This window comes from Cyprinus carpio, chromosome A3 (assembly GCF_018340385.1).
Source record: "Cyprinus carpio isolate SPL01 chromosome A3, ASM1834038v1, whole genome shotgun sequence".
NCBI lineage: Eukaryota > Metazoa > Chordata > Actinopteri > Cypriniformes > Cyprinidae > Cyprinus > Cyprinus carpio.
In genome coordinates this window covers 10456076-10480494 of record NC_056574.1, presented here as the reverse complement: position 1 = coordinate 10480494, position 24419 = coordinate 10456076, and the positions used below count along the sequence as shown (strand labels likewise).

The following is a 24419-nucleotide window of genomic DNA, read 5'->3' as shown; positions in this document are numbered from 1 at the left end:
TCAGTATCAGTTCAGTCATCAGAGCAACAGAGTTCAGTAAAAAAACACAAACCAATCCAAGACATTTAACATGAACAAAATGCACAAGAGCTGAAAGATCAAACATCAGTTTAATATCAGCAGCATTACATACAATTAAACCACAGTAACAACGTAATGTATTTGATCTCCACATCTTTCTAAAGTTGAGTCGTGGTCTGTTTGGAGTTTGATTTGAGGCTTTGAATATCATCAGGACAGAACTGCTTCATGAAACATGAAACTAATTTTCTGAATGCTTGAGACTATAAAATTACTCAGACAACTGTATTAATAAAATCATAACTATAGTTAACTGTCTAGAGCAGGGGTGTCAAACTCAATTCTGGATAATTTAGATTCAACCCAAATTAAACACACCTGATCCAGCTCATCAAGTCTTTTAGGCTTATTTGAAAGCTACATGGTATGTGTGTTGAAGCAGGGTTGGAACAAAACTCTGCATGGCTCCGGCCCTCCAGGAACTGAGTTTGACACCCCTGGTCTAGAGCAACAATTGTAATTTATAAACAATACAATTAATTTACAATTTATTTATTTGTATATTTTATTAAAGTTATATTTTGACCCCTTATAGTAGGGTTTTTTCCTAATGCTTATAACTTATAAGAAAAAAAAAAACAAAAAAGACACTGTATATATCAAAGGAAATTACTGTTAAGTGTTTTTTTACTGTAGCATTATTACAGTCCTTTACTGTTACAAACATGATCATATTTTTTTCCAGTGTAGAGACTTGATTTCTGTTCAGAGGAGTGAAGAGAATATAAACAAGAGCTGATAGTGAAATCATGACAGTGAGAAGATGATCAGAGCAGATGATTTATACTGTACCGAATGACTGAAATGACCGTGTGAAGTTGACCAGTGCCCAGAGAGACTGGAGAAACACAATCACACAGGTCCATCCGACACGATCTGAACACCAACAAACACATCAGCTTCAGCAAGAGTTCATCACTGACAAACAAACACTGCACTGTAGCACACATGTAAGATCTTTCAGTTCCTGATGTATATCATATTATCATACCCTTTTCATTTTCCAGAGCTGTGATGTAGAAATAGACCAAAACAGCATTGATCAGCATCATGAGAGTTAACCACACTGATCTCCTGACCGCAGGTGAACCTGAAAAAACAGCTTTAAATATTACTACATATTAACATCATATACAATATTATAGAATATCTGTCATTTAGGGCCCTATCATACACCTGCCGCAATGTGGGCGCAATGTGCGGCGCAAGTGTTTTTGCTAGTTTCAGCCAGACGCACTTCTCATTTTCCCGTCCAGTGTCGCGTTGTTTAATTAGCAAATGCATTTGCGCCCATTTGTGCAACTCAGGGGCGTGCTGGTCTGAGAACGAGGTGTGTTCAGGCGCATTGTTGGTGCGTTGCTATTTTGAGGAACTGAAAATAGACTGACATAGACCAACTCAAAACACTGGTCTAAAGTCTGGCGCAATGTTTTTTCTTTGATATTTAAAGAGCGCGTCAACAAAGACCATAACAACTGCTTATTACACACACAGGGATGCACAGCAGCACACAAACATGCCAAATATTAAAAATTAAAGGACTACAATGTAAAATAATATTATTGTGTAGGCTACATAAATATAAAAATGCCTACATGTCATAATGGATAGTCATCACATGTATCAGAATTAGGCTACCTATTTGCTAGTGCACAAGCAATTCTGTTTCATCTCGGAGATGCGTTCTGTCTTTGCGCTTGCAAATTCCGCCGTGTAAATAGCAAATTTGTCATGGCACGAGCGCAACTGGCTCTTAAAGGGAATGGGAGATGAGACTCTGACTGGTTTATCGCATGTTACGCCCAAAAAATGCCGGGCGTGCAAACCCTTTTTCCTGCCGTTATACTAGCAAAAGTCGCCCGGGCGCACCGACCGTTATTCCGTCGTTAAAATAGCAAAAGTGGATTTGGACACGCCCTGAGTGCACCTGCACCGTGCGCTTTACACTTTGCATTTAGATCGTTAAAATAGGGTCCTTAGTGTTTCTGCAGTAATATTATAATATTATATCATCAGAGCTGGGTAATAACTGATTACTTTTAATCTGAGTTATTTAATCAGATTCCAAAATCAAGTACTTACTTTAAAAATGTAAAATACTCAGAATCAGACTACAGTTACTTTTTATGGATTACGTTTACATATTATTCATACAAATGATGTCCCTTTTATTTATTGATTCTCACTAATTCCTCTTTCCTCCAGACTCAGAACGTCTCCAGTTGTGTGTGGACGTCCACACAGAGTCCAGTCATTAGTCAGCTGACCACTGCATTTACAGAAATCATCTAACTACTGATGAACACATTCATATTTATCTGAATTATCACTCAGATATTAATACATATTTCCTTTTAATCAACAAAACCACATTATCCCAAAATAACATATAATTTATTTACTTTTTTCATCTTAACCACCTTCTCCCAATATATGTCATCTTTCCCAAATGTTTTTTGTCATCTGAAATATCTTTCATCTGATATATTTACTTGAAGTGTCCCTGAGATTTGAAGATGAATATTTCATAATTAAGTATCACATTTGCCTGTTTACAGTTCTCTTACGTGGATTAATGTTCATGTTACATGCAGGTAAACAAATAAAATAATGATTTATTTTAATTTTACATTTTTATGATATCATTAACTATTAATCAATCATTAAAAATCACAAACCTCTTGCAGTTCTTCACAAACCGCAGCTTGGGAAACCTTGACGTAATGTGATGTTTAATCCACTTTATGTTGTTAATTTCAACGAATGGAATATATTTCTTTCTTTTTGTTTTTTGTATCAATATGGTAAAAGATCATCCTGTTTAAAACAATGTGATAAGTGAGTAAGATCAAAAGATATCTAAAACTAATCAGAAAGTAATATGATTATATCACCTGAAATGTGTAATGGATTACGTTACAAACTACAACTTTTGTGTGTAATCTGGAATCAGTAACAGATTACAGTTTGTGAGTAATCTGCCCAGCTCTGTGTATAATATTATATAGAATGGCACATCTGTGTTTGACACTGACTGAATACTATATAAAACATCTCACAAATGCTCAAAACAACTGAACACAGATTATTACGTCTGAAATCACTGGAAGTATTTCTACTCTCATTTAACCCTTCACTCAACATCTGTGAAGATGAGAAATACATGATGACTAACAGAGAGCATTAATTAATTATATATTGATCAGATTATGATGTCATGATTAATTAGTGTTTATATCAGGGATCAGATCAGAATTCATCAAACACTTACAGCCCATCCGTTCCCCACATGTAAGATCCCAATCATATCTCGTCACTGTGGTAAACACTGGTAAAACTGCAACAATGAAGAATCCTGTAAACAGAAGAGTGATTATATTAATGCAGATGCTGAGATTATATTAAGATTATATTAATACAGATACTGAGATTATATTAAGATCATATTAATACAGATACTGAGATTATATTAAGATCATATTAAGGCGGATGCTGAGATTATATTATCATTATATTAAAGCGGACGCTGAGATTATATTAAGATTATATTAACACGGATGCTGAGATTATATTAAGATTATATTAACGCGGACGCTGAGATTATATTAAGATTATATTAACACAGATGCTGAGATTATATTAAGATTATATTAATACAGATACTGAGATTATAGTAAGATTATATTAACGTGGATACTGAGATTATATTAAGATTATGGCCCCTACCATACACCTGGCGCAATGTGGCGCAATGTGCGGCGCGAGAGTTTTTGCTAGTTTCAGCCCGACACAGTTCTCATTTTCCCATCCTGCATCGCGTTGTTTAAATAGCAAATGCATTTGCTCCCATTTGTGCGCTCAGGGGCATGCTGGTCTGAAAACGAGGTGTGTTCAGGCACATTGTTGGCACGTTGCTATTTTGAGGAACTGAAAATAGACTGCGCCATAGACCAACTGTGGCGGATGTTGGTGAGCCTGGGTCAGGTTAGTTGAGTCTTTTTTTAAATGGAATTTGTTTACAGTAAAGAATACACAACAACATTATTTTTGGTTTAATAAACTTTATTTAAATTTTCATTTGGAGTTAAGTGCGCACAATCTTTAACGTTTAGTTGGTTTAGTTTTTATTCTTACCGTTCCTTTTGTTGTTTGTTATGTCTGTGTCCCATGAGCGGGTGTACTGGCAAAAGGGGGTTCGGGTGGAAACATTGGATGTATATATATATGGTTCCGACCAATGAGCGGGCCACAACCATTCCGGTTCCTGCTCAGGGGGAGCTCCAAGGACTATTCTTGCTTCTTTTCTTTTGTTTATTTATAAGAAGTATATTTATTAAGTGGAGTTATTTTGATAGTATTATTTGAAGTGTGTGTTTTGTGTGTATTTGATGTTTTCATATTCGTTTATTGTGTGTAATGGCCATTATATGTTTGTGTATCCCCCTTTTTGTGTTAATTGGTGATGGACACCAATGTATAAAATCCGTTAATTGTTTCTGTATGGGGGGGGGGGGGGGGGGGTGTTCTGTGAGAGGAAAGGTCCTGTAGTCCCTAGACCTCTGTAAATGTTTGAGGCAAATGCAGTGACTCATCTTTATTGTACGTTTTTGTTTGGTTTTTATTTTATTTTTTGGGTATGTTTTGGTTTACTTCAGTTGGGTTAACATTTGCTTTACTTTTGTAACCTCATTCTGTGGAAATAAACCCCTAAACGTTTGCAGTAGCCTGCTGCCTCCATGTTCCTTTTTCCTTACTGGTCACATCTATCACAATTGGTGGCAGCGGTGGGATGTGCCAGTGGGGGGCAGCAGTGAACGATTTTTTGTTTGGTTTTCCCTACTTCATTGGTCAAAATGGGACCGAAGAGAGCTGTAAAGAGTGATGAGATGGCGGCGTCAGCTACAGGAGGAGCTGATGCTGAGGATCCACCAGTTTCAGGTGACTCACAGAATATTACAGTCGAAGAGTTACGGGACATGTTCGGTGCACATATGAAAATGTAGATGGAAGAGAGACAAACGACTTGACCAGGAGACAGCGCGGCAGGAGAATAGATGGAGGGCTCTTCAACATCAGTTCACACTTCTTCAGGAAGAGGTACATACGAGAAATACACCAACCAATGTTCATCCTTCTGGGCTTCAATATACACCGTCAAATCAAGGGAGTGAGCAGGTAGTTGCTCTAGGCTCACCATCCGTTGTTGGTCAAGTCGTAGAACACACAAGGGCTATGACAGAGCCGCATCTACAGCCGCTTAACGAAGACGATGATGTGGAGCATTTTCTTACGACTTTTGAGCGGATAGCTGCTGCATGCCGATGGCCGAGATCGGATTGGGCTGTGAGGTTAGTGCCGTTACTTACTGGCAAAGCCCGTAGTGCTTATGTGAACATGGATATTAACGAATCTCTCGTCTATGATGAAGTGAAAGTAGCAGTTTTAAAGAAATATGATATTAATCCTGAGTCCTATCGTTTGAGGTTTCGGTCCACAGATGTGAGAGCGGATGAGACTCCTAAGGAGCTATATGGGCGCCTTAAGGACACTTTTAACAAGTGGATTCAGCCACAGAATCGGAGTAAGGAGGAAGTTGCCGAGGTGATTATCTTGGAGCAATATCTTAGGGTGCTTGCTCCAGAGCTTCAAACATGGGTAAAAGAGCATAACCCGGAGTCAGCAGCAAAGGCTGCAGAGCTCGCAGATGTGTTTGTCGCAGCACGAAGACAAGGTCAACCCTGGTCTTACAATCAATGGAAAACATTCAAAGACCCCAAAAGAACTAGTAAAAGATCTGTATCACCCCTGAAGACAAGTATGATGGGTGGTAAGTTTGTGGGTGATAATGGTGGTCTTGGTGGGAAACTGAGTGCTAATAGTAAAACTATTGTGTGCTATCAGTGTGGACAGGAGGGGCACACTAAGCCTAGGTGCCCTAATAGACCTTCCACACAGGCAAATTTGTGTGGAGTACCTAGACCTGATGACCCTACTTGTATAGCAAAGATTTCCTTGCATCATGTGACTGTGGGTTTGAATGGACAGGAAGTAAGTGCAATGGTGGACACTGGAAGTATGCAGACATTGGTCAAAGCAGAGTTAGTTCCAGTCCATCTGTGGAACCTAAGATCTCCAGTGGCAATTAAATGTGTTCATGGTGACGAAAAGTACTATCCTACAGCTGATGTTTATCTAAAGGTGCATGGACAGTCTTTTTTTGTTGGAAGTAGGCCTTTTACCTGAGTTGCCATACCCTATGGTGCTGGGTCAAGATCTGCTTGTTTTGTTCGATCTCCTTCCTTTGCAGAGTTGCAATGCAGCTATAACCCGGGCGATGGCCAAAAGTAGTGAGGAGGAGGTAGGATTACTAGGAGCTTTACCTTTTTTTGAGGCAGAACTTGAAGCAGGGCCAGGGAAGACACGGAAGTCCAGGAGTCAGAGGAAAGCGTGAAAAGTTTAGACATGCAGTGGTAAGTGAAGGGGAACCTGCCCCTGAGAACACATTGGGCTATAAAATACCTCAAGACATAGTACAATTGCAGAAAAATGACAATTTAGTCGGTCCCCTGTACAAGTGGGTGGAGGAGAGATCACGGGCAGGCCAGCCAGAGGTGGAAAGTAGTCAGGGAGTCTTTGCCTCCGCAATGGGGGCTTGTTTCGTAAACGGAGTCCTGAGCCGCAGTTGGTGGTTCCCAGGGAGGGTAGAGAATTAGTCCTTTCTTTGGGTCATTCTGTACCCTGGGCAGGCCATTTAGGTAGACATAAGACAACAGCACGAATCGTTCGTCACTTTTATTGGCCAGGTATGAGGAAGGACATAGCCACGTACTGTAAAACTTGTCCACAGTGTCAACAGACTTCTCTACGGGTTCCTCCTAGGGCACCTCTTAAGCCTCTTCCCATTATTGGGGTACCTTTTGAGCAGCCAGGTATGGATATTGTTGGGCCATTAGAGAAGACTAAAACAGGAAACCGTTATATGTTGGTCATTACGGACTATGCCACAAAGTATCCAGAGGTTTTTTCCCCTCAAATCCATTGAGGCTCGAGTGGTAGCTTCCGCCCTTATACAACTGTTCTCTAGAGTAGGTTTTCCTGAAAGTATAGTCACAGATCAAGGATCTAATTTTATGTCAGAACTATTAAAACGGGTGTATAAGTTGTTGGGTATAAAGGGAGTAAGGACCAACCTTTATCACCCACAAACTGACGGGTTAACAGAACGCTTTAAATCAAACCTCTGAAACAAATGCTTCGTAAGTTTGTGATGGATAAGAGTGACGATTGGGATCAGTGGCTCCCATATCTGCTTTTTTTGCCTACAGGGAAGTTCCTCAGGCCTTGACTGGATTTTCCCCGTTTGAATTACTATACGGACGGGAAGTGCGGGGACCGCTGGTACTGCTGAAGGACTTGTGGAATGGAGGACAAGACTGTGTAAGTCCTACTCTGATTGTTGACTATGTGGTTCAGATGCAAGAGAAGCTGGAAGCCATGGGGTACATTGGCTCAGGAACATATGGCCGAAGCGCAAAAAATTGCAAAAGACCTGGTATGACCAAGAAGCCAGGACAAGAAACTTTGAGCCAGGTACTCAGGTATTGGTGATGCTGCCCACTGATGCGAGTAAGTTGTCTGCCAAATGGCAGGGTCCTTTTGAAGTACTAAGGAAGCTGGGGCCGGTTACATATGATGTTGCCACTCCGGGTCAGAAACGTTCGAAATGGACTTTGCATGTTAACCCTCTGGAGTCGATTAAAACGCGTATACGCGTTTTGGGGTATTTTCTCCTGATAACCCCGAAAAGAACTTAAATTACACTTTCAGTTTTGATCGTACAGATAAGTGCAATACATCAATCGAATCTGTAAAGGGTCTACTTTTTTTTGTATACAGACATAATAACAACAAAACTTTGTGCACTTATAAAATAAAGATAACAAACAAGGAGTGCTGTCTGCAGCCTTTGTCTGCGCTGATCTTCAGATACAAATGCGTCATTAAAATGAACTGTAACTCTGTGAATACTCAACGAAGAGACATGAGAGAGATATCTATAGAAAGCCTGACATGTCTACTTTTAAACTAAACAAGTGCTGCTGAAAACAAATATTCTGTGATAAAGTAATCCATATGAAAAAACAACGCGATGTCCGTTTTTCACTTCTCCCTTCATTATCTTCTAATGCGACCACGCCCCCCCGCGCCGAGCGCGCTTTTGAGATTCAAATGTTTCACTGAAGCGCGCGGCTTTTGAATACGCCCACACAACAGAAGACAAACGCAGCGAGACTGTTCTTCAAGTTTTTTATTATTTTACTGTTTGCTTCGCGATGAGAGGGATAAGACATAATTCACCCCAAAAAGATGTGATGTGGTTGAGGATTTGAGATTTGGATTTCCTCAGAAAAAAGAATGAAGCACTTTATTCAGCAGAGTTCATAAACATGAGTAAGTCTCTTTCTATTATTTATATACTTGTACTAGTTTTCACATAACGTGTAAACATTTTACTAGTTAGACTTTTTCCAAAGACTTTTTTCCAAACTATAATTCCTGACTAAATGTATAATCAAGTGAAATATTATGAAGTTTCAATAACAATATACACTACTATACCATTCAAAAGCTTGATGTAAATAATATAAATGTAACAATAAATGTAACTGTAACAAATGTAACAATCATTGCTGTTCTTTCAATTTATCTCCCCCTAAAAAACCTGAAAAAAAATATTCTCAGCTCTTTTCAACATTAATAATAATAATAATAATAATAATAATGATAATGATGATAATAATAACAATAAATGTACTTTTTGTAGAAAATAAGATTGTTAAAAGGATTTCTGAAGGATTGTGTGACTGGAGTAATGATGCAAAAAATTCAGTTTCAAAGTCAGCTTTGATTGTTCCTAATAAACTGTTTAACTGCACTCACAAGTGAATATTAAATTATGTTGTGGGATAATTAAATATATTCTAAATAAATTACAAACATAAAATTATATACATTTATTTTGTCCTCACATTCTTTCTTGTAACTCATCCCTCTCAGTCACACAGCTGACTGAATGGCTCATTATGCAGCTCATTATGCAGGCCTTTGTCTTCTCAGGTGTGAATTCATGATAGTTGACGCCTACTCGCATATGACTTTTACCAACAAAAAAAGTGTCTTAGAAAATTTAAATCAATATATTGTTTTCTGTAAGTGAGTAAACAAGATGATTTTCACATCATTTAGAAAAAAAAAGTTCTAGGCTACAAGCTCCAGTTCTCAAAATTCCTGGGAACCAATTTTCTGTATGTGTTTTTATTGCCTTATTCAAGTGATTTAACATTTTAGTTTTTCACTAACCACGCATAACATTTTTTTTCTCAAAAAAAACACAATCATGTACATACATGCTGCTCACATATTATTATAGCCTAGTTTGTGCTGATTACAGTGAGATTAGACTTTAGCCATTTAGATATTTATAAGAAACTGAAAAAAGCACAAATGTCAGGGCATGACAAAACTTCTCCAGGCCCCAAGGAATGTCAAAAACAGGATCCCAGTAATGTTCTCAAAGATCAAGGGATGTTTAATAGGAAAATGCAGTGACTCATCTTTATTGTACGTTTTTGTTTGGTTTTATTTTATTTTTGGTATGTTTTGGTTTACCTCAGTTGGGTTAACATTTGCTTTACTTTTGTAACCTCATTCTGTGGAAATAAACCCCTAAACGTTTGCAGTAACCTGCTGCCTCCGGGTTCCTTTTTCCTTACTTGTCACATCTATCACACCAACTCAAACTATAGGTGGGTTCACTCTGCTTATTACACACACAGGGATGCGTAGCAGCACGCACGCATGCCAAATATTAAAAATTAAAGGACTGCTTATTACACACACAGGGATGCGTAGCAGCACGCACGCATGCCAAATATTAAAAATTAAAGGATTACCATGTAAAATAATATTTTTGTATAGGCTACATAAATATAAAACCGCCATATGTCATATTGGATAGTCATCGCATGTATCAGAATTAGGCTATCTATTTGCTTGAGCACAAGCAGCTCTGTTCCATCTCGGAGACGTGTTCTGTCTTTGCGCTTGCAAATTCCACCATGTAAATAGCAAATTCGTCATGGCACGAGCGCAAGTGGTTTTTAAAGGGAATGGGAGTTGAGACTCTGATTGGTTTATTGCATGTTACGCCCAAAAAACCCCCATTACTCATTATGAGAATAGGGACAACCCATTAAGACCATGCGCCCGGGCGCGCCAACCGTTTTCCCCGTCATTAAAATAGCAAAAGTGGATTTGGACACGCCCTGAGTGCACCTGCGCCGTGTGCTTTACACTTTGCATTTAGATCATTAAAATAGGGCCAGATACTGAGATTATATTAAGATTATATTAACGCGGATACTGAGATTATATTAAGATTGTATTAATGCAGATATTGAGCTTCACTGACAGACACATCAACACATTCACATCCCATCAGACTCTATCAGTGATTTACATCAGTTATTATATCCATCACTCATCATATTTACAGTGTGTAACATTCTGTCTGTAAGATGAAAATGGTTTTATTCACAGCATTTTAAAACATGAAGGTAAATAGTGTAAATGATGAGGATTAGGAACACAACAAAATAAAATATATGAGCAATGTCAATAAATATATTATTATTAATATCACACGTGTAGGAGATATTATTGATCCGCCGCAGGTAATAACAGCCGTGCTGAGGTACAGTCATATCACACTCCTGATCATGTGATAAACTGCATTTAAACAACAGATCCACAGAAGTATGTATGTGTGTAAATAATTCAGGAAGAATTAAAGAAATACTTCTGTCCCAAAACAACAGATTCCTGTGTGTCATAAACACTCCTCCATCAGAGTCATCTATCTCCTCAGTGAAGACATGTTTGACACATTAGAGAAAGAGACGAGCTGATCTCAGGCCGGGAAATGAGCTCATCTGAGAACAGCACTACAGCCGGACTTCACTGAGAGAGCACACATAATAACAGTTAGATTTGACCTGTATAAATAACAGTAGCCGCTTTTCCACTACCAGTGCGAGCCAGGGCTTAAAACAGGCCGGGCAGGGCTAATAGCCTCGGGCCAGTAGCACGAGGCCAAAATAGCGCTGCGTTTCCACCGTCGTGCCAGAAGCTCAGCTGCGCTTCACTAAAACCCGCCCTTTACACGCCTCTCAGGAACAACGTCATGCAATCCAATCATTTCACCAACAAAGAGAAGTTATCAGAAAACTAATAAGAAGTTAACCACTGGAACATGCGCGATCACAAAACGAACACGATAACAGCGGCCTTTTGTTTGCATGCTTTGTTAAATATTTACATTTTAAAGCATCAGTGTTTTCCTATAAGTGATACATTGAGCATAATGAATTACATTTACATTTACATTTAATCATTTAGCAGACGCTTTTTATCCAAAGCGACTTACAAATGAGAACAATAGAAACAATCAGATCAACAAGAGAACAACAACGGTATACAAGTACTATGACAAGTCTCAGTTACTCTAGCACAGAACACGTAGCCAGGTTTTTTTTTTTTTTTTAAAGAATATGATAGACAAGAGAAAGAAAAGGTAAGTACTAGTATTAGTTGGTTAAGTGCAGGCGAAAAAGATGAGTCTTTAGATGTTTTTTGAAAATGAGTAAAGACTCAGCTGTTCGAATTGAGATCGGGAGGTCATTCCACCAGCCGGCCGCAGTCCAGGAAAAGGTCCATGAGAGTGATTTCGAACCTCTTTGGGATGACACCACAAGGCGTCGTTCACTTGCAGAGCGCAAGCTTCTGGAGGACGCATAAGATTAAACTAGTGAGTTTAGGTATGTTGGCGCCATGCCAGTGGTCGTTTTGTAGGCAAGCATCAGTACCTTGAATTTGATGCGAGCGGCTACTGGTAGCCAGTGTAACCCTGATGAGGAGAGGAGTAGCATGAGCTGTTTTTGGCTCATTGAAGACAACCCTCGCTGCTGCATTCTGGATCAGTTGTAGAGGCTTGATAGTACATGCAGGAAGGCCCGCCAGGAAAGCATTACAATAGTCCAGTCGGGAGAGAACAAGAGCTTGGACAAGAAGTTGGGTGGCTTGCTCTGACAGAAAGGGTCTAATCTTCCTAATGTTGTATAAGGCAAATCTGCAGGACCGGGTCGTTGTAGCAATATGGTCTGTGAAGCTTAACTGATGATCCATCACAACTCCTAGGTTTCTGGCTGTCCTGGAAGGAGTTATGGTTGATGAACCCAGCTGTATAGAGACGTTGTGATGAAACGATGGGTTAGCTGGAACCACCAGCAGTTCAGTCTTAGTAAGGTTGAGCTGAAGGTGATGGTCATTCATCCAGCTAGAAATGTCACTCAGACAGGCTGAAATGCGAGCAACTACCGTCAGGTTAGGTTTTCTAGAAGTGCTGGATTTAGAGATGGTTTCTTCAGCAGTGGGATAAGAAATCGCTTGAAGGAGGTGAGTGGGGATCGGATAGAGTGAAGAGAGAAGTTGATAATGTGAGTAAGTGAAGGTATGACTGAAGAAGAAATCGCTTGAAGGAGGTGAGTGGGGATCGGATCCAGTGGGCAAGTAGTAGGATGACTGGACAGGATAAGTTTGGAAACGTCCATCTCTGAGAGTGGAGAGAAGGAGGAGAGAGAGTGTGCATTAGTCATCGTGAAGTTATCCTCAGTCTGCGGTATGGAGAATTGGTCACTGATGGTTCTTGTCTTATTTGTGAAGAAAACTGCAAAGTCGTCAGCTGTAAGAGTCGATGGAGGAGGAGGTGGAGGCGGATTAAGAAGAGAAGAGAAGGTTTTGAAGAGTGTGTGAGAGTCAAACAGTTGTTAATTTTGTCGTGGTAGTATGATGTTTTAGCAGTGAAGACGTTTGCAGAGAAGGAGGAGAGGAGAGACTGATACCAACTGAGGTCGGTAGAGTTTCTTGATTTATGCCATTTCCTCTCTGCAGCCCTGCGTTTAGAGCGATGTTCCCTGGAGAACATCGGACAGCCAGGGGGCAGATGGGGTGGAGTGTGCTGGTCTAGACAACAGTGGGCAAAAGTTGTCCAAGCAAGAGGTTAGAGTGGAGCAAAAAGTGTCCGTAGCACTCTTCGTGTCCAGAGCTGAAAACTGAGAGAGTGAAAGAAGTGAGGATGAAACCACAAATGATAGGCGAGATGGAGAGAGTGAGCATAGGTTCCGTTGAAAGGTGATACCACGTATTTACATTTATGCATTTGGCAGACACTTTTATCCAAAGCGACTTACAGTGCATTATTTACATTTATGCATTTGGCAGACACTTTTATCCAAAACGACTTACAGTGCATTCAGGCTATACATTTTTTTTTTAACCATGTGTGTTCCCTGGGGCCCTCAGCTGTTTGCACCATGTTACTTTAGTATCTTAGTAGTAATTTTCTGTCACAGCACGAGTGATAAGCTCCAGTCGGTCTCTGCACACTCCATCAGTGCTCTTTCATACACTATTACACTTCTATTCACTCTTACTTGTGCTTTTATTCTGTTCTTATTGACACCTATTTTAGATTTCTTTGCCAATAAATGTTTGTGTTTTTGTGCTTTTTTCCCCCTTTCTTTACGTTATTTTGCCCTTTGCCCCTTTTATATGCAGCAAACTTTGTAAAGACTTTGGCACTATGAATGATGATGTCACACATCTTGTTTTATCGTCTGTAATTTACTGTTTCTGCGGTATGTGTAGATTTAGAAATTTACTACATATTCATAAACTGTATAAATTAATGTCATGTTCAAAGAGTGGGTTTTAACATTAATCTGTGCATCAGTGTGAATCTTCCACATCTGTGGTTTTATTGTGCTAATCAAATCAACTTGTTTGTGTCACAGTTACATTCAGTTTTAGTCTGTTTTAGTTTCATTTTCATGGACTTTTATTTTGTATGCCTCTGTTACTGCTTCCTTTGTTCTGTTTTTCCCGCCATTATCTGTTGTCATGGTGATTCGTGTAAGAAGCACAGCTGTCTTCATTGAGTTCATTATCTCTGTGTATTGAATTAAGATCCTCTGTTTGTTTCAGTGTTTGTCTGATATTGTTTGTGGTTTAGTTAGTCACACACTGTCTTGTTTCTGTGAGTTTATTCGAATTAAAGGCACGATATGTAATTATTCACCGCTAGAGGTCATGTATTCAAAACAAAGACGTAGCTTGATGATGCAGAGATTGAGTGTGGAATCATGGGAGTTGTTGTCTTGACCTCACAGCCGGTGGACAAGAATCAGATGGGACTCAGAGATCAGAAATCATGTTAATGGATGAGATTATTATTATTATTATTATTATTATTATTGCTGCAGTATGAAGCGGAGCAGGGTGTGAGTGCTGCGGGAGCTCATGTGTTTGTGAGGTAAAGCAGCACTGTTTTATTATATTACATTCATCTGAGTGTGCTGAAAATGATGGTGTAATGTAGGCCTGTCGCAATAATCAATACGACTCATCGCACAATCTGTGAACATGACCTCAATTTTGATGATGCAATATATCGCCCATTATATTTGCTTCAATGACTGTCACCGTGTTTTGTGCACTCCACTTGCGCCTGCGTCTTTCGCAGCTTCTCCAACATAACGTGGCGTGGTCATGAGGTGCTAGATCAAAACTAAAAAGTGCTTCTACACACAAAGTTTCATCTGCAGATATGATCTTGTTTAGGGATCGGTGTCTTTGTGCGTACAGACATCTGACTGCTGAGTAGTGATTGTGTTTCTCAGCAATAGTGTGCACCCTTCATTTACAGAGAAAACAAGCTCAGATAAAAATTTCGTTACTCTCAGACCCCCGGTGCATACAGATAGTCAAGTCAAGTAAAGTCTGCTTTATTGTCAATTCTTCCACATGTACAGTACATACATACAGAGAATAAAAATTTCGTTACTCTCAGACCCCCGGTGCATACAGATAACACTAACAGTAGAGCCTAAAAATCTAGATCAAATATAAAATATAAGATAAAAACTATACAATAAGGGAATGTAAAAAGGAAGGACCTGGGGATGTGGGACCTGGAGTGGGGGGTGGGGGGTTCATAGTTCAGTGGTGCCTGAGGCAGAAGAGGGGACGGGGGGCAATTTCGGGAGCGAGTTCAGCTTCCTGACAGCCTGATGGATGAAGCTGTCCTTCAGTCTGCTGGTCCTGGCCTGGAGACTTCGCAGTCTCCTCCCTGATGGCAGCAGACTGAAGAAGCTGTGTGACGGGTGAGTGGGATCACCTGCAATGCAGAGGGCTTTTCGAATGAGACGGGTTCCATAAATGTCCTGGAGGGAGGGGAGAGAGACACCAATGATCTTCTCAGCTGCTCTCACTATGCGTTGCAGAGTCTTCCGGCAGGACGCGTTGCAGGCAGCATACCACACAGTGATGCAGCTGGTCAGAATGCTCTCGATGGTGCCTCTGTAGAAGGTGTACATGATGGGGGGGTGGGGCTCTGGCTCTCCTCAGTTTGCGGAGGAAGTAGAGACGCTGCTGTGATTTCTTGGCCAGTGCTGCAGTGTTGTCGGTCCAGGAGAGGTCCTCTGTGATGTGCACACCCAGGAACTTGGTGCTGCTCACTCTCTCCACAGTCGCACCGTTGATGGTCAGAGGAACATGCTGAGTGTGCGCTCTCCTGAAGTCAACAACAATCTCCTTCGTCTTCTCCACGTTCAGAGAGAGATTGTTGTCACTGCACCACCCGGCCAGGCGGCTCACCTCGCTCCTGTAGTTTGTCTCATCTCTGTTGCTAATGAGACCCACCACAGTCGTGTCATCCGCAAAACTTAATGAAGAGGTTGGAGTTGTGTGACTGTGTGCAGTTGTGGGTCATCAGAGTGAAGAGGAGGGGGCTCAGCACACATCCTTGGGGGGCCCCAGTGTTCAGTGTGATGGTGCTGGATGTGTTGCTGCTGACCCGTATTGTCTGAGGTCTTCCAGTCAGAAAGTCCAACAGCAAGTTGCACAGCGAAGTGTTGAGCCCCAGCTCGACCAGTTTGTGAATGAGCTGTTGAGGGATGATTGTGTTGAATGCTGAACTGAAGTCTATGAACAGCATTCTTACGTTATGTTCTTTTTTCTCTAGATGTGTGAGTGTTGAGTGGAGGGTAGTTGAGATGGCATCATCGGTCGACCGGTTTGGACCGATATGCAAACTGGAATGGGTCCAGGGAGGGGGGGAGGGCAGACTTGATGTGGTGCATGACTAGCCGTTCAAAGCGCTTCATGAGGATGGGAGTAAGTGCAACAGGACGGTAGTCATTGAAGCAGGATGGAGATGGCTTCTTCGGGACTGGAATGATGGTGGTAGCTTTGAAGCATGTGGGAACAACAGCCTGACTAAGTGAGATGTTTAAAATGTCTGTGAAGACATCAGTGAGTTCTGCTGCACAGTCTCTCAGTACACGCCCAGGAATGTTGTTGTCAGGACCCGGAGCTTTGCGTGCATTGATCCTGCTGAAGGATCTCCTCACGCTGTCCCGGGGTCAGCATCATCACCTGGTCACCGGGAGGAGGTGGAGTCTTCTGTGCAGTGGGGCTGTTTTGTGCCTCAAAGCGAGCGAAGAAGGTGTTCAGCTCATTCAGCAGAGAGATGTTGCTGACACAGGTACGCTATGGGGGCTTGTAGTCCGTAATGGTCTGTATCCCCTGCCACAGGCTCCGAGTGTCTCTCTGCTGTCACTGAATTGATGGGCTATCCTCCTGGAGTACTGCCTCTTAGCCTCTCTGATGCCGCGGGATAGGTTGGCCCCTGGCTGTTCTCTGGCCCCCCCTCGTCTCCAGCTCTGAAGGCAGCGTTCCGCGTCTCCAGGAGTCTGTAGACTTCCCCTGTCATCCACGGCTTCTGGTTAGCCCGGACAGTAATGGTTTTTGTGACTGTTACATCATCCTCAATACACTTGGTGATGTAGGCAGTGACAGTCTCCGAGTACTCCTGGAGGTCAGTGGAGTTATTGTAAGTGGCAGCCTGCTTATACATATTCCAGTCAGTTGTATCAAAGCAGTCCTGAAGAGCGTCAGACGACCCTTCTGGCCACACTTGAATCTGTTTCTGAACTGGTTTTAGCGACTTTAACGAGCGGTCTGTATGCAGGCATTAGCATGGAAAGTTAATGTGTTGATGCACCTAGGAAACACACTCTTAAAGCTTTGTAAGCTCCTCTCTGTGTGGTGTAAACAAAGTCTAAAACGTTATTACCTCTTGTCGGAAAGTTAATGTGTTGGTGTATTTTTGGAAACACACTCTTTAAGTCAGCATTGTGAAATCCCCAGCTATGATGAGAAAAGCATCGGGGTGTGCTGTCTGCTGCTCGCTGATGTGCTGGTACAGTTCATTTAGTGCATGGTTCCTGTTGCTGTTGTTGTTGTTCGGGGGAAATGTAAACCGAAACGAGCAGTATGGCAGTATATTCCCTCGGCAGATAGAACGGCGGCAATTAAAACGGTTTCCAAGACTTGGCTGCTTCTCTTAAGTTTACTACCTGAACACACACAAAACAAGTTGGACTTGACTCAACAATGTTAACCCTCTGGAGTCTAAGGGTATTTTTGGGGCATGGAGAAGTTTTGTCATGCCCTGACATTTGTGCTTTTTTCAGTTTCTTATAAAATATCTAAATGGCTGAAGTCTAATCTCACTGGTAATCAGCACAAACTAGGCTATAATAAATATGTGAGCAGCATGTATGTACATGATTGTGTTTTTGAAAAAAAAAAAAAAAAATGTTATGCGTGGTTAGTGAAAAAAAAATGTTAAAATCACTTGAATAAGGCAATAAAACACATACAAAAAATTGGTTCCCAGATATTTTGAGAACTGGAGCTTGTAGCCTAGAATTTTTTTTTTTTCTAAATGATGTGAAAATCATCTTGTTTACTCACTTACAGAAAACAATATATTGATTTAAGATTTTCTAAGACACTTTTTGTTGGTAAAAGTCATATGCGAGTAGGCGTCAACTATCATGAATTCACACACCTGAGAAGACAAAGGCCTGCATAATGAGCTGCATAATGAGCCATTCAGTCAGCTGTGTCACTGAGAGGGATGAGTTACAAGAAAGAATGTGAGGACAAAATAAATCTATATAATTTTATGTTTGTAGTTTATTTAGAATATATTTAATTATCCCACAACATAATTTAATATTCACTTGTGAGTGCAGTTAAACAGTTTATAAGGAACAATCAAAGCTGACTTTCAAAACTGAATTTTTTTGCAATCATTACTCCAGTCACACAATCCTTCAGAAATCCTTTTAACAATCTTATTTCTACAAAAAAAACATTTATTGTTATTATTATCATTATTATTATTATTATTATTATTATTATTATTATTAATGTTGAAAAGAGCTGAGAATATTTTTTTTTAGGTTTTTTAGGGGGGATAAATTGAAAGAACAGCAATGATTGTTACATTTGTTACAGTTACATTTATTGGTACATTTATATTATTTACATCAAGCTTTTGAATGGTATAGTAGTGTATATTTTTATTGTTATTGAAACTTCATAATATTTCACTTGATTATACATTTAGTCAGGAATTATAGTTTGGAAAAAGTCTATTGGAAAAAGTCTAACTAGTAAAATGTTTACACGTTATGTGAAAACTAGTACAAGTATATAAATCAATAAAAAGAGACTTACTCATGTTTATGATCTCTGCTGAATAAAAGTGCTTCATTCTTTTTTCTGAGGAAAATCCAAATCTCAAATCCTCAACCACATCACATCTTTTTGGGTGAATTATGTCTTATTCCTCCCATCGCGAAGCAAACAGTAAAATAATAAAAAACTTGAAGAACAGTCTCGCTGCGTTGTCTTCTGTTGTGTGGGCGTATTCAAAAGCCGCGCGCTTCAGTGAAACATTTGAATCTCAAAAGCGCGCTCGGCGCGGGGGCGTGGTCGCATTAGAAGATAATGAAGTGAGACGTGAAAAAACGGACATCGCGTTGTTTTCATATGGATTACTTTATCACAGAATATTTGTTTTCAGCAGCACTTGTTTAGTTTAAAGTAGGACATGTCAGGCTTTCTATAGATATCTCTCTCATGTCTCTTCGTTGAGTATTCACTGAGTTACAGTTCATTTTAATGACGCATTTGTATCTGAAGATCAGCGCAGACAAAGGCTGCAGACAGCACTCCTTGTTTGTTATCTTTATTTTATAAGTGCACAAAGTTTTGTTGTTATTATGTCTGTATACAAAAAAAAGTAGACCCTTTACAGATTCGATTGATGTATTGCACTTATCTGTACGATCAAAACTGAAAGTGTAATTTAAGTTCTTTTCGGGGTTATCAGGAGAAATTGATGGTTGTTCATGTCTATGCAATTTCACGTATTGCTGTAAACTTGGGTTGAAAAAAAAAATCTATAATTTGTCCTTTGCGGAATATATGCTTGTTCTTTAAGCATATTTTGGCATCTTTGTATATAGTCACACCCAACACAAAGTTTATTTTTTGTTGTTGTTTTTTTTTTTAATTCTACATTTTAACTTGATTTTTGATTAAATCTAAAAAGTCAGAGGCTCAGTTAGTTCAACACTGGTTTAGATCTCAGTCTACATGCAGCCTGTGAGCACTACTGCCATCTAGTGGCAATACTGATATTTCATGTAATTGCTATTTTTATACCAACATATGTCACCAGATGTCACCAAAGTAAGCCACATTTGAGGATTTGGCCATTAAAGCTTACTGGAATAAATATTTTACTGAAGGAAAAAATAAATAAATAAATATACAGGTCCTTCTCAAAAAAATTAGCATATTGTGAAAAAGTTCATTATTTTCCATAATGTAATGATAAAAATTAAACTTTCATATATTTTAGATTCATTGCACACCAACTGAAATATTTCAGGTCTTTTATTCTTTTAATACTGATGATTTTGGCATACAGCTCATGAAAACCCAAAATTCCTATCTCAAAAAAATTAGCATATTTCATCTGACCAATAAAAGAAAAGTGTTTTTTAATACAAAAAAACTGAACCTTCAAATAATTATGTTCAGTTATGCACTCAATATTTGGTCGGGAATCCTTTTGCAGAAATGACTGCTTCAATGCGGCATGGCATGGAGGCAATCAGCCTGTGGCACTGCTGAGGTGTTCTGGAGGCCCAGGATGCTTCGATAGCGGCCTTAAGCTCATCCAGAGTGTTGGGTCTTGCATCTCTCAACTTTCTCTTCACAATATCCCATAGATTCTCTATGGGGTTCAGGCCAGGAGAGTTAACAGGCCAATTGAGCACAGTAATACCATGGTCAGTAAACCATTTACCAGTGGTTTGGCACTGTGAGCAGGTGCCAGGTCATGCTGAAAAACGAAATCTTCATCTCCATAAAGCTTTTCAGCAGATGGAAGCATGAAGTGCTCCAAAATCTCCTGATAGCAAGCTGCATTGACCCTGCCCTTGATAAAACACAGTGGACCAACACCAGCAGCTGACATGGCACCCCCAGACCATCACTGACTGTGGGTACTTGACACTGGACTTAAGGCATTTTGGCATTTCCTTCTCCCAGTCTTCCTCCAGACTCTGGCACCTTGATTTCCGAATGACATGCAAAATTTGCTTTCATCCGAAAAAAGTACTTTGGACCACTGAGCAACAGTCCAGTGCTGCTTCTCTGTAGCCCAGGTCAGGCGCTTCTGCCGCTATTTCTGGTTCAAAAGCACACGCCTGTGCACGGTGGCTCTGGATGTTTCTACTCCAGACTCAGTCCACTGCTTCCACAGGTCCCCCAAGGTCTGGAATCGGTCCTTCTCCACAATCTTCCTCAGGGTCCGGTCACCTCTTCTCATTGTGCAGCATTTTTTGCCACACTTTTTCCTTCCCACAGACTTCCCACTGAGGTGCCTTGATACAGCACTCTGGGAACAGCCTATTCGTTCAGAAATTTCTTTCTGTGTCTTACCCTCTCGCTTGAGGGTGTCAATGATGGCCTTCTGGACAGCAGTCAGGTCGGCAGTCTTACCCATGATTGCGGTTTTGAGTAATGAACCAGGCTGGGAGTTTTTAAAAGCCTCAGGAATCTTTTGCAGGTGTTTAGAGTTAATTAGTTGATTCAGATGATTAGGTTAATAGCTCGTTTAGAGAACCTTTTCATGATATGCTAATTTTTTGAGATAGGAATTTTGGGTTTTCATGAGCTGTATGCCAAAATCATCAGTATTAAAACAATAAAAGACCTGAAATATTTCAGTTGGTGTGCAATGAATCTAAAATATATGAAAGTTTAATTTTTATCATTACATTATGGAAAATAATGACACTTTTTCACAATATGCTAATTTTTTGAGAAGGACCTGTAGGCATATTTTACATGAAAGTCAATGGAGTAATTTAGTAATTTTAGAGGTAAATAAGGGTTAAAAATACCAAAAGCCATTACCGGTTTCCAGGGATACCAAGACTTGAAAATGTCACGGTTTCAAATGCACTAAAATTTTCTATTATACCGTTCCTGTGGTATGCGCTGTTTTTCCATGTTTCCTCAGTGAGTGAAAGAGTAGGAATCCCTCGGGCTGAGTGCAGTGTAGAGAGTAACACTGACCGCTCCTCCTCCTGTTGGTGCGAGTGAGCGAGTGATGTGTGTGTAGGATGGCCGAACTTAAGGCCTGGGTACACTTCACATCCAGCGTTCCTTTTCGTCTCGCGCACAGCCACGTCTGCACAGCTTTTAAAAGTATACTCAACTACAGATGAGCGCGGGCGGATGAGCTCGACACATGTGCAGTACCACGGAGTGCACATCTGTCCCGCGAGCCCTCTTGATGACGAAAACAACGTAATGCAGACAATGCACGGATGGCCGAAGTATACTTTAGCCTTTATGCATTCGGCAACCGGCTGTTTTTTTTTGTCTTATTGCACCTCTCTGTTCTGCACTTGCACAAACTGCGTTGCAATGCAATCATTTTCCAAAATGTAATTTATGTGAAAATATATAGTCTGTTAACACCCGTTAACACAGGCCAGAGATGCTGAAGACGGACGCACAGAGAAAAATACTGTAGCAGACAGATCAATCACTGTTCATGATCCACAAACTACTGGAAGAAAATCCTCAATACTGATTAAGGGGTTTATATGAATGTGTTTCTGAGGGGAGCTGACTGTCTTCTGAAAGGTTAATGTGGTATTTTCTTTTCATCTCATCTCTGTATAGTTCATATCTCATTGAGAGCTTCTGCTGTTTGTTTCCTTCAGGCATGTAGCATATTTCACAAAGCTTGTCAGAACATTCTGTTTTTGCTTCAAATTTGTTTATTATTAAATCAAATTGTGTGTATGATTATTATTATATAGCTAAATTATATGAAATGATATGTAGATGAATTATATAACTAAAATTAAATAACTGTAATTACAGATTTAGGTTAAAGATGTCAGACTTTTTTTTCTTTTTTTTTTTTTTTTTTTTAGGAAACAAATCAAATAAAAAATAAACAAATTCTACTGTTTCTAATATTCTGTATGTTGCTCAAAAACAAAGTGTATTGTGTCAAGTGGAAAAAAATAATAATTTTTAAATATTAAATATTTAAATAAAATAAATATATATATTTTTACCCAGTTGTTTAAAAATAACACGTTTCAGAGCTGTAACAACAATACCGTGAAACCATGATATTTTTGCTTAAGGTCATCATACCGTCAAAATCTCATGCCCATGCCTACATGTATTTAAATAATATTTGTTGGATCACATCTGAGAGATTCGTGCCCAGATCTGTCCATGAAGGACTCATTAAGTGCTCTCGATGAAGGACACTCGAGGGTTAATAAAGGCTGGATGACTTGTTCATAAATGGGCATGTAATTAATTTTCTAACAGATTGTAAGACGGAGAGAATGCTGTATTATTGTTATTAAAAATAAAGCTGCATCTGAGTATGCTGTTAGCCGCTTGACATAATAGTGTTTTCTCTGAGGCAGAGTAAAAACATGGTACTCACGGTAAATCAAGAAAACAAGGTTCAAACAATAAGATGAACAGTGTTGAGCTATATAACACAGATCTGTTTTCTGTCCATAAATCTATCCACACAGTTGTTCCCTTGTCTAATATAACATATATATATAAAAGCGTCTTTTTCATTGGTTTCTACAAAATAAAACAGAAATCGAGGGTGTGATGTCACTGCAGACGACGCAATGACACTCAGTTACACTGATTACAATTAATTATCTCTCTGAATTTAAACATTCTTGAAAATATTTGAGATAATGTCAGTACATGTCATCAATATTTATAACACTGATCTAATGTTTTTAGGATATTTTTAATCCAAAAATCTTACGTTGTGCCTTTAAAATCAACTTTATTCTAGAATTAAACCGTTTCCTTCATCTTTGGACTCATTCGTGACAGTTTGAAATAAATGCTGTGCTTTTCAAAGATACTTTAATATTTAAAAGGTGTGTTTATGACAAATCCTTCTCTTTTTCTTCTTCCACTCTCTCTACTGGATATAAACCGTAATTAATTAATCAGATCAGTATACTTTAATTAGTGTGTATGAATAAAAGCAGTAAATAACTGGAAAGTTTCCACAGATTTTTCTTGATTGGATTTTAATAATGTTGAATAATGAATAATGTTTTCTTGCACTATTACTCATGAATGAATGTGAATAGTTCATAAATGTAAACTCACCTCCTCTAGTTGATCCAAACGCGACGAACAGGAGGATGAACTGAAGTGAAGGCAGAATATTAAAACTTATTCCAGCCAGAACATTGAATATAGTAATCACCCGCTGACTTGATTTACCAGTCAATCTCAGCAACACTGTAGAAGAAAACAACAACAATTAATAAATCCTGATTAAATATCGTTATTAAAAAATAATTACAGAAGTAATATAACTTCACTAATCCACAATCTCCCTCCTTGAAAACTATACAAACATATAAAATATCATATACTCTCAAAATCTTCAACACACAAGAAAAACTCTCAGTTTACTCACTGCCTCATGTTCACTCAATATTACACACATTAGAAGCATTATGAAGATATTAAGATGAAAATCTTTTTACAGTAAGTGAATGTGCAGAAGCTCAGTTGAGTATGAATTATGTGTTTGTGTAAATGTAATAAATCATGTGTGATTGTTGGTCATGTGATCTGATCAGACTGTACATGAACATGATTCATCTGTCCTGTCTTTAGTGTTTGACCTCATCATTTAACTTCTGTGAACACTGATTCTGGTTATTAATCCCGGTCAGATCGAGGAAATATGATGAAAATAATATCAT

The 24419-nt window shown here is 39.4% G+C and overlaps 1 protein-coding gene and 1 long non-coding RNA gene across 2 annotated transcripts; one reads left to right on the top strand and one right to left on the bottom strand.

Annotated features, from left to right (window-relative positions):
- Positions 1-662: 662 nt before the first annotated feature.
- On the bottom strand, positions 663-3438 carry LOC122136173. Its single transcript, XR_006153976.1, has 3 exons — positions 3353-3438; positions 1073-1171; positions 663-957 (listed from the first exon to the last, which is right to left on the bottom strand). It is a non-coding gene; the product is annotated as an uncharacterized LOC122136173 (long non-coding RNA).
- A 1660-nt stretch (positions 3439-5098) lies between these two features.
- LOC122136150 lies at positions 5099-6703 on the top strand. The gene has a single exon (XM_042717828.1). The coding sequence runs from the start codon at positions 5314-5316 to the stop codon at positions 6322-6324; it is 1011 nt and encodes a 336-aa protein (XP_042573762.1). The 5' UTR covers positions 5099-5313; the 3' UTR covers positions 6325-6703.
- The last annotated feature ends 17716 nt before the right edge of the window (positions 6704-24419 follow it).

Excerpts from the sequence above, each read along its gene's own strand:
- LOC122136150 (XM_042717828.1), top strand. The coding sequence starts at position 5,314 with ATGACAGAGCCGCATCTACAGCCGCTTAACGAAGACGATGATGTGGAG.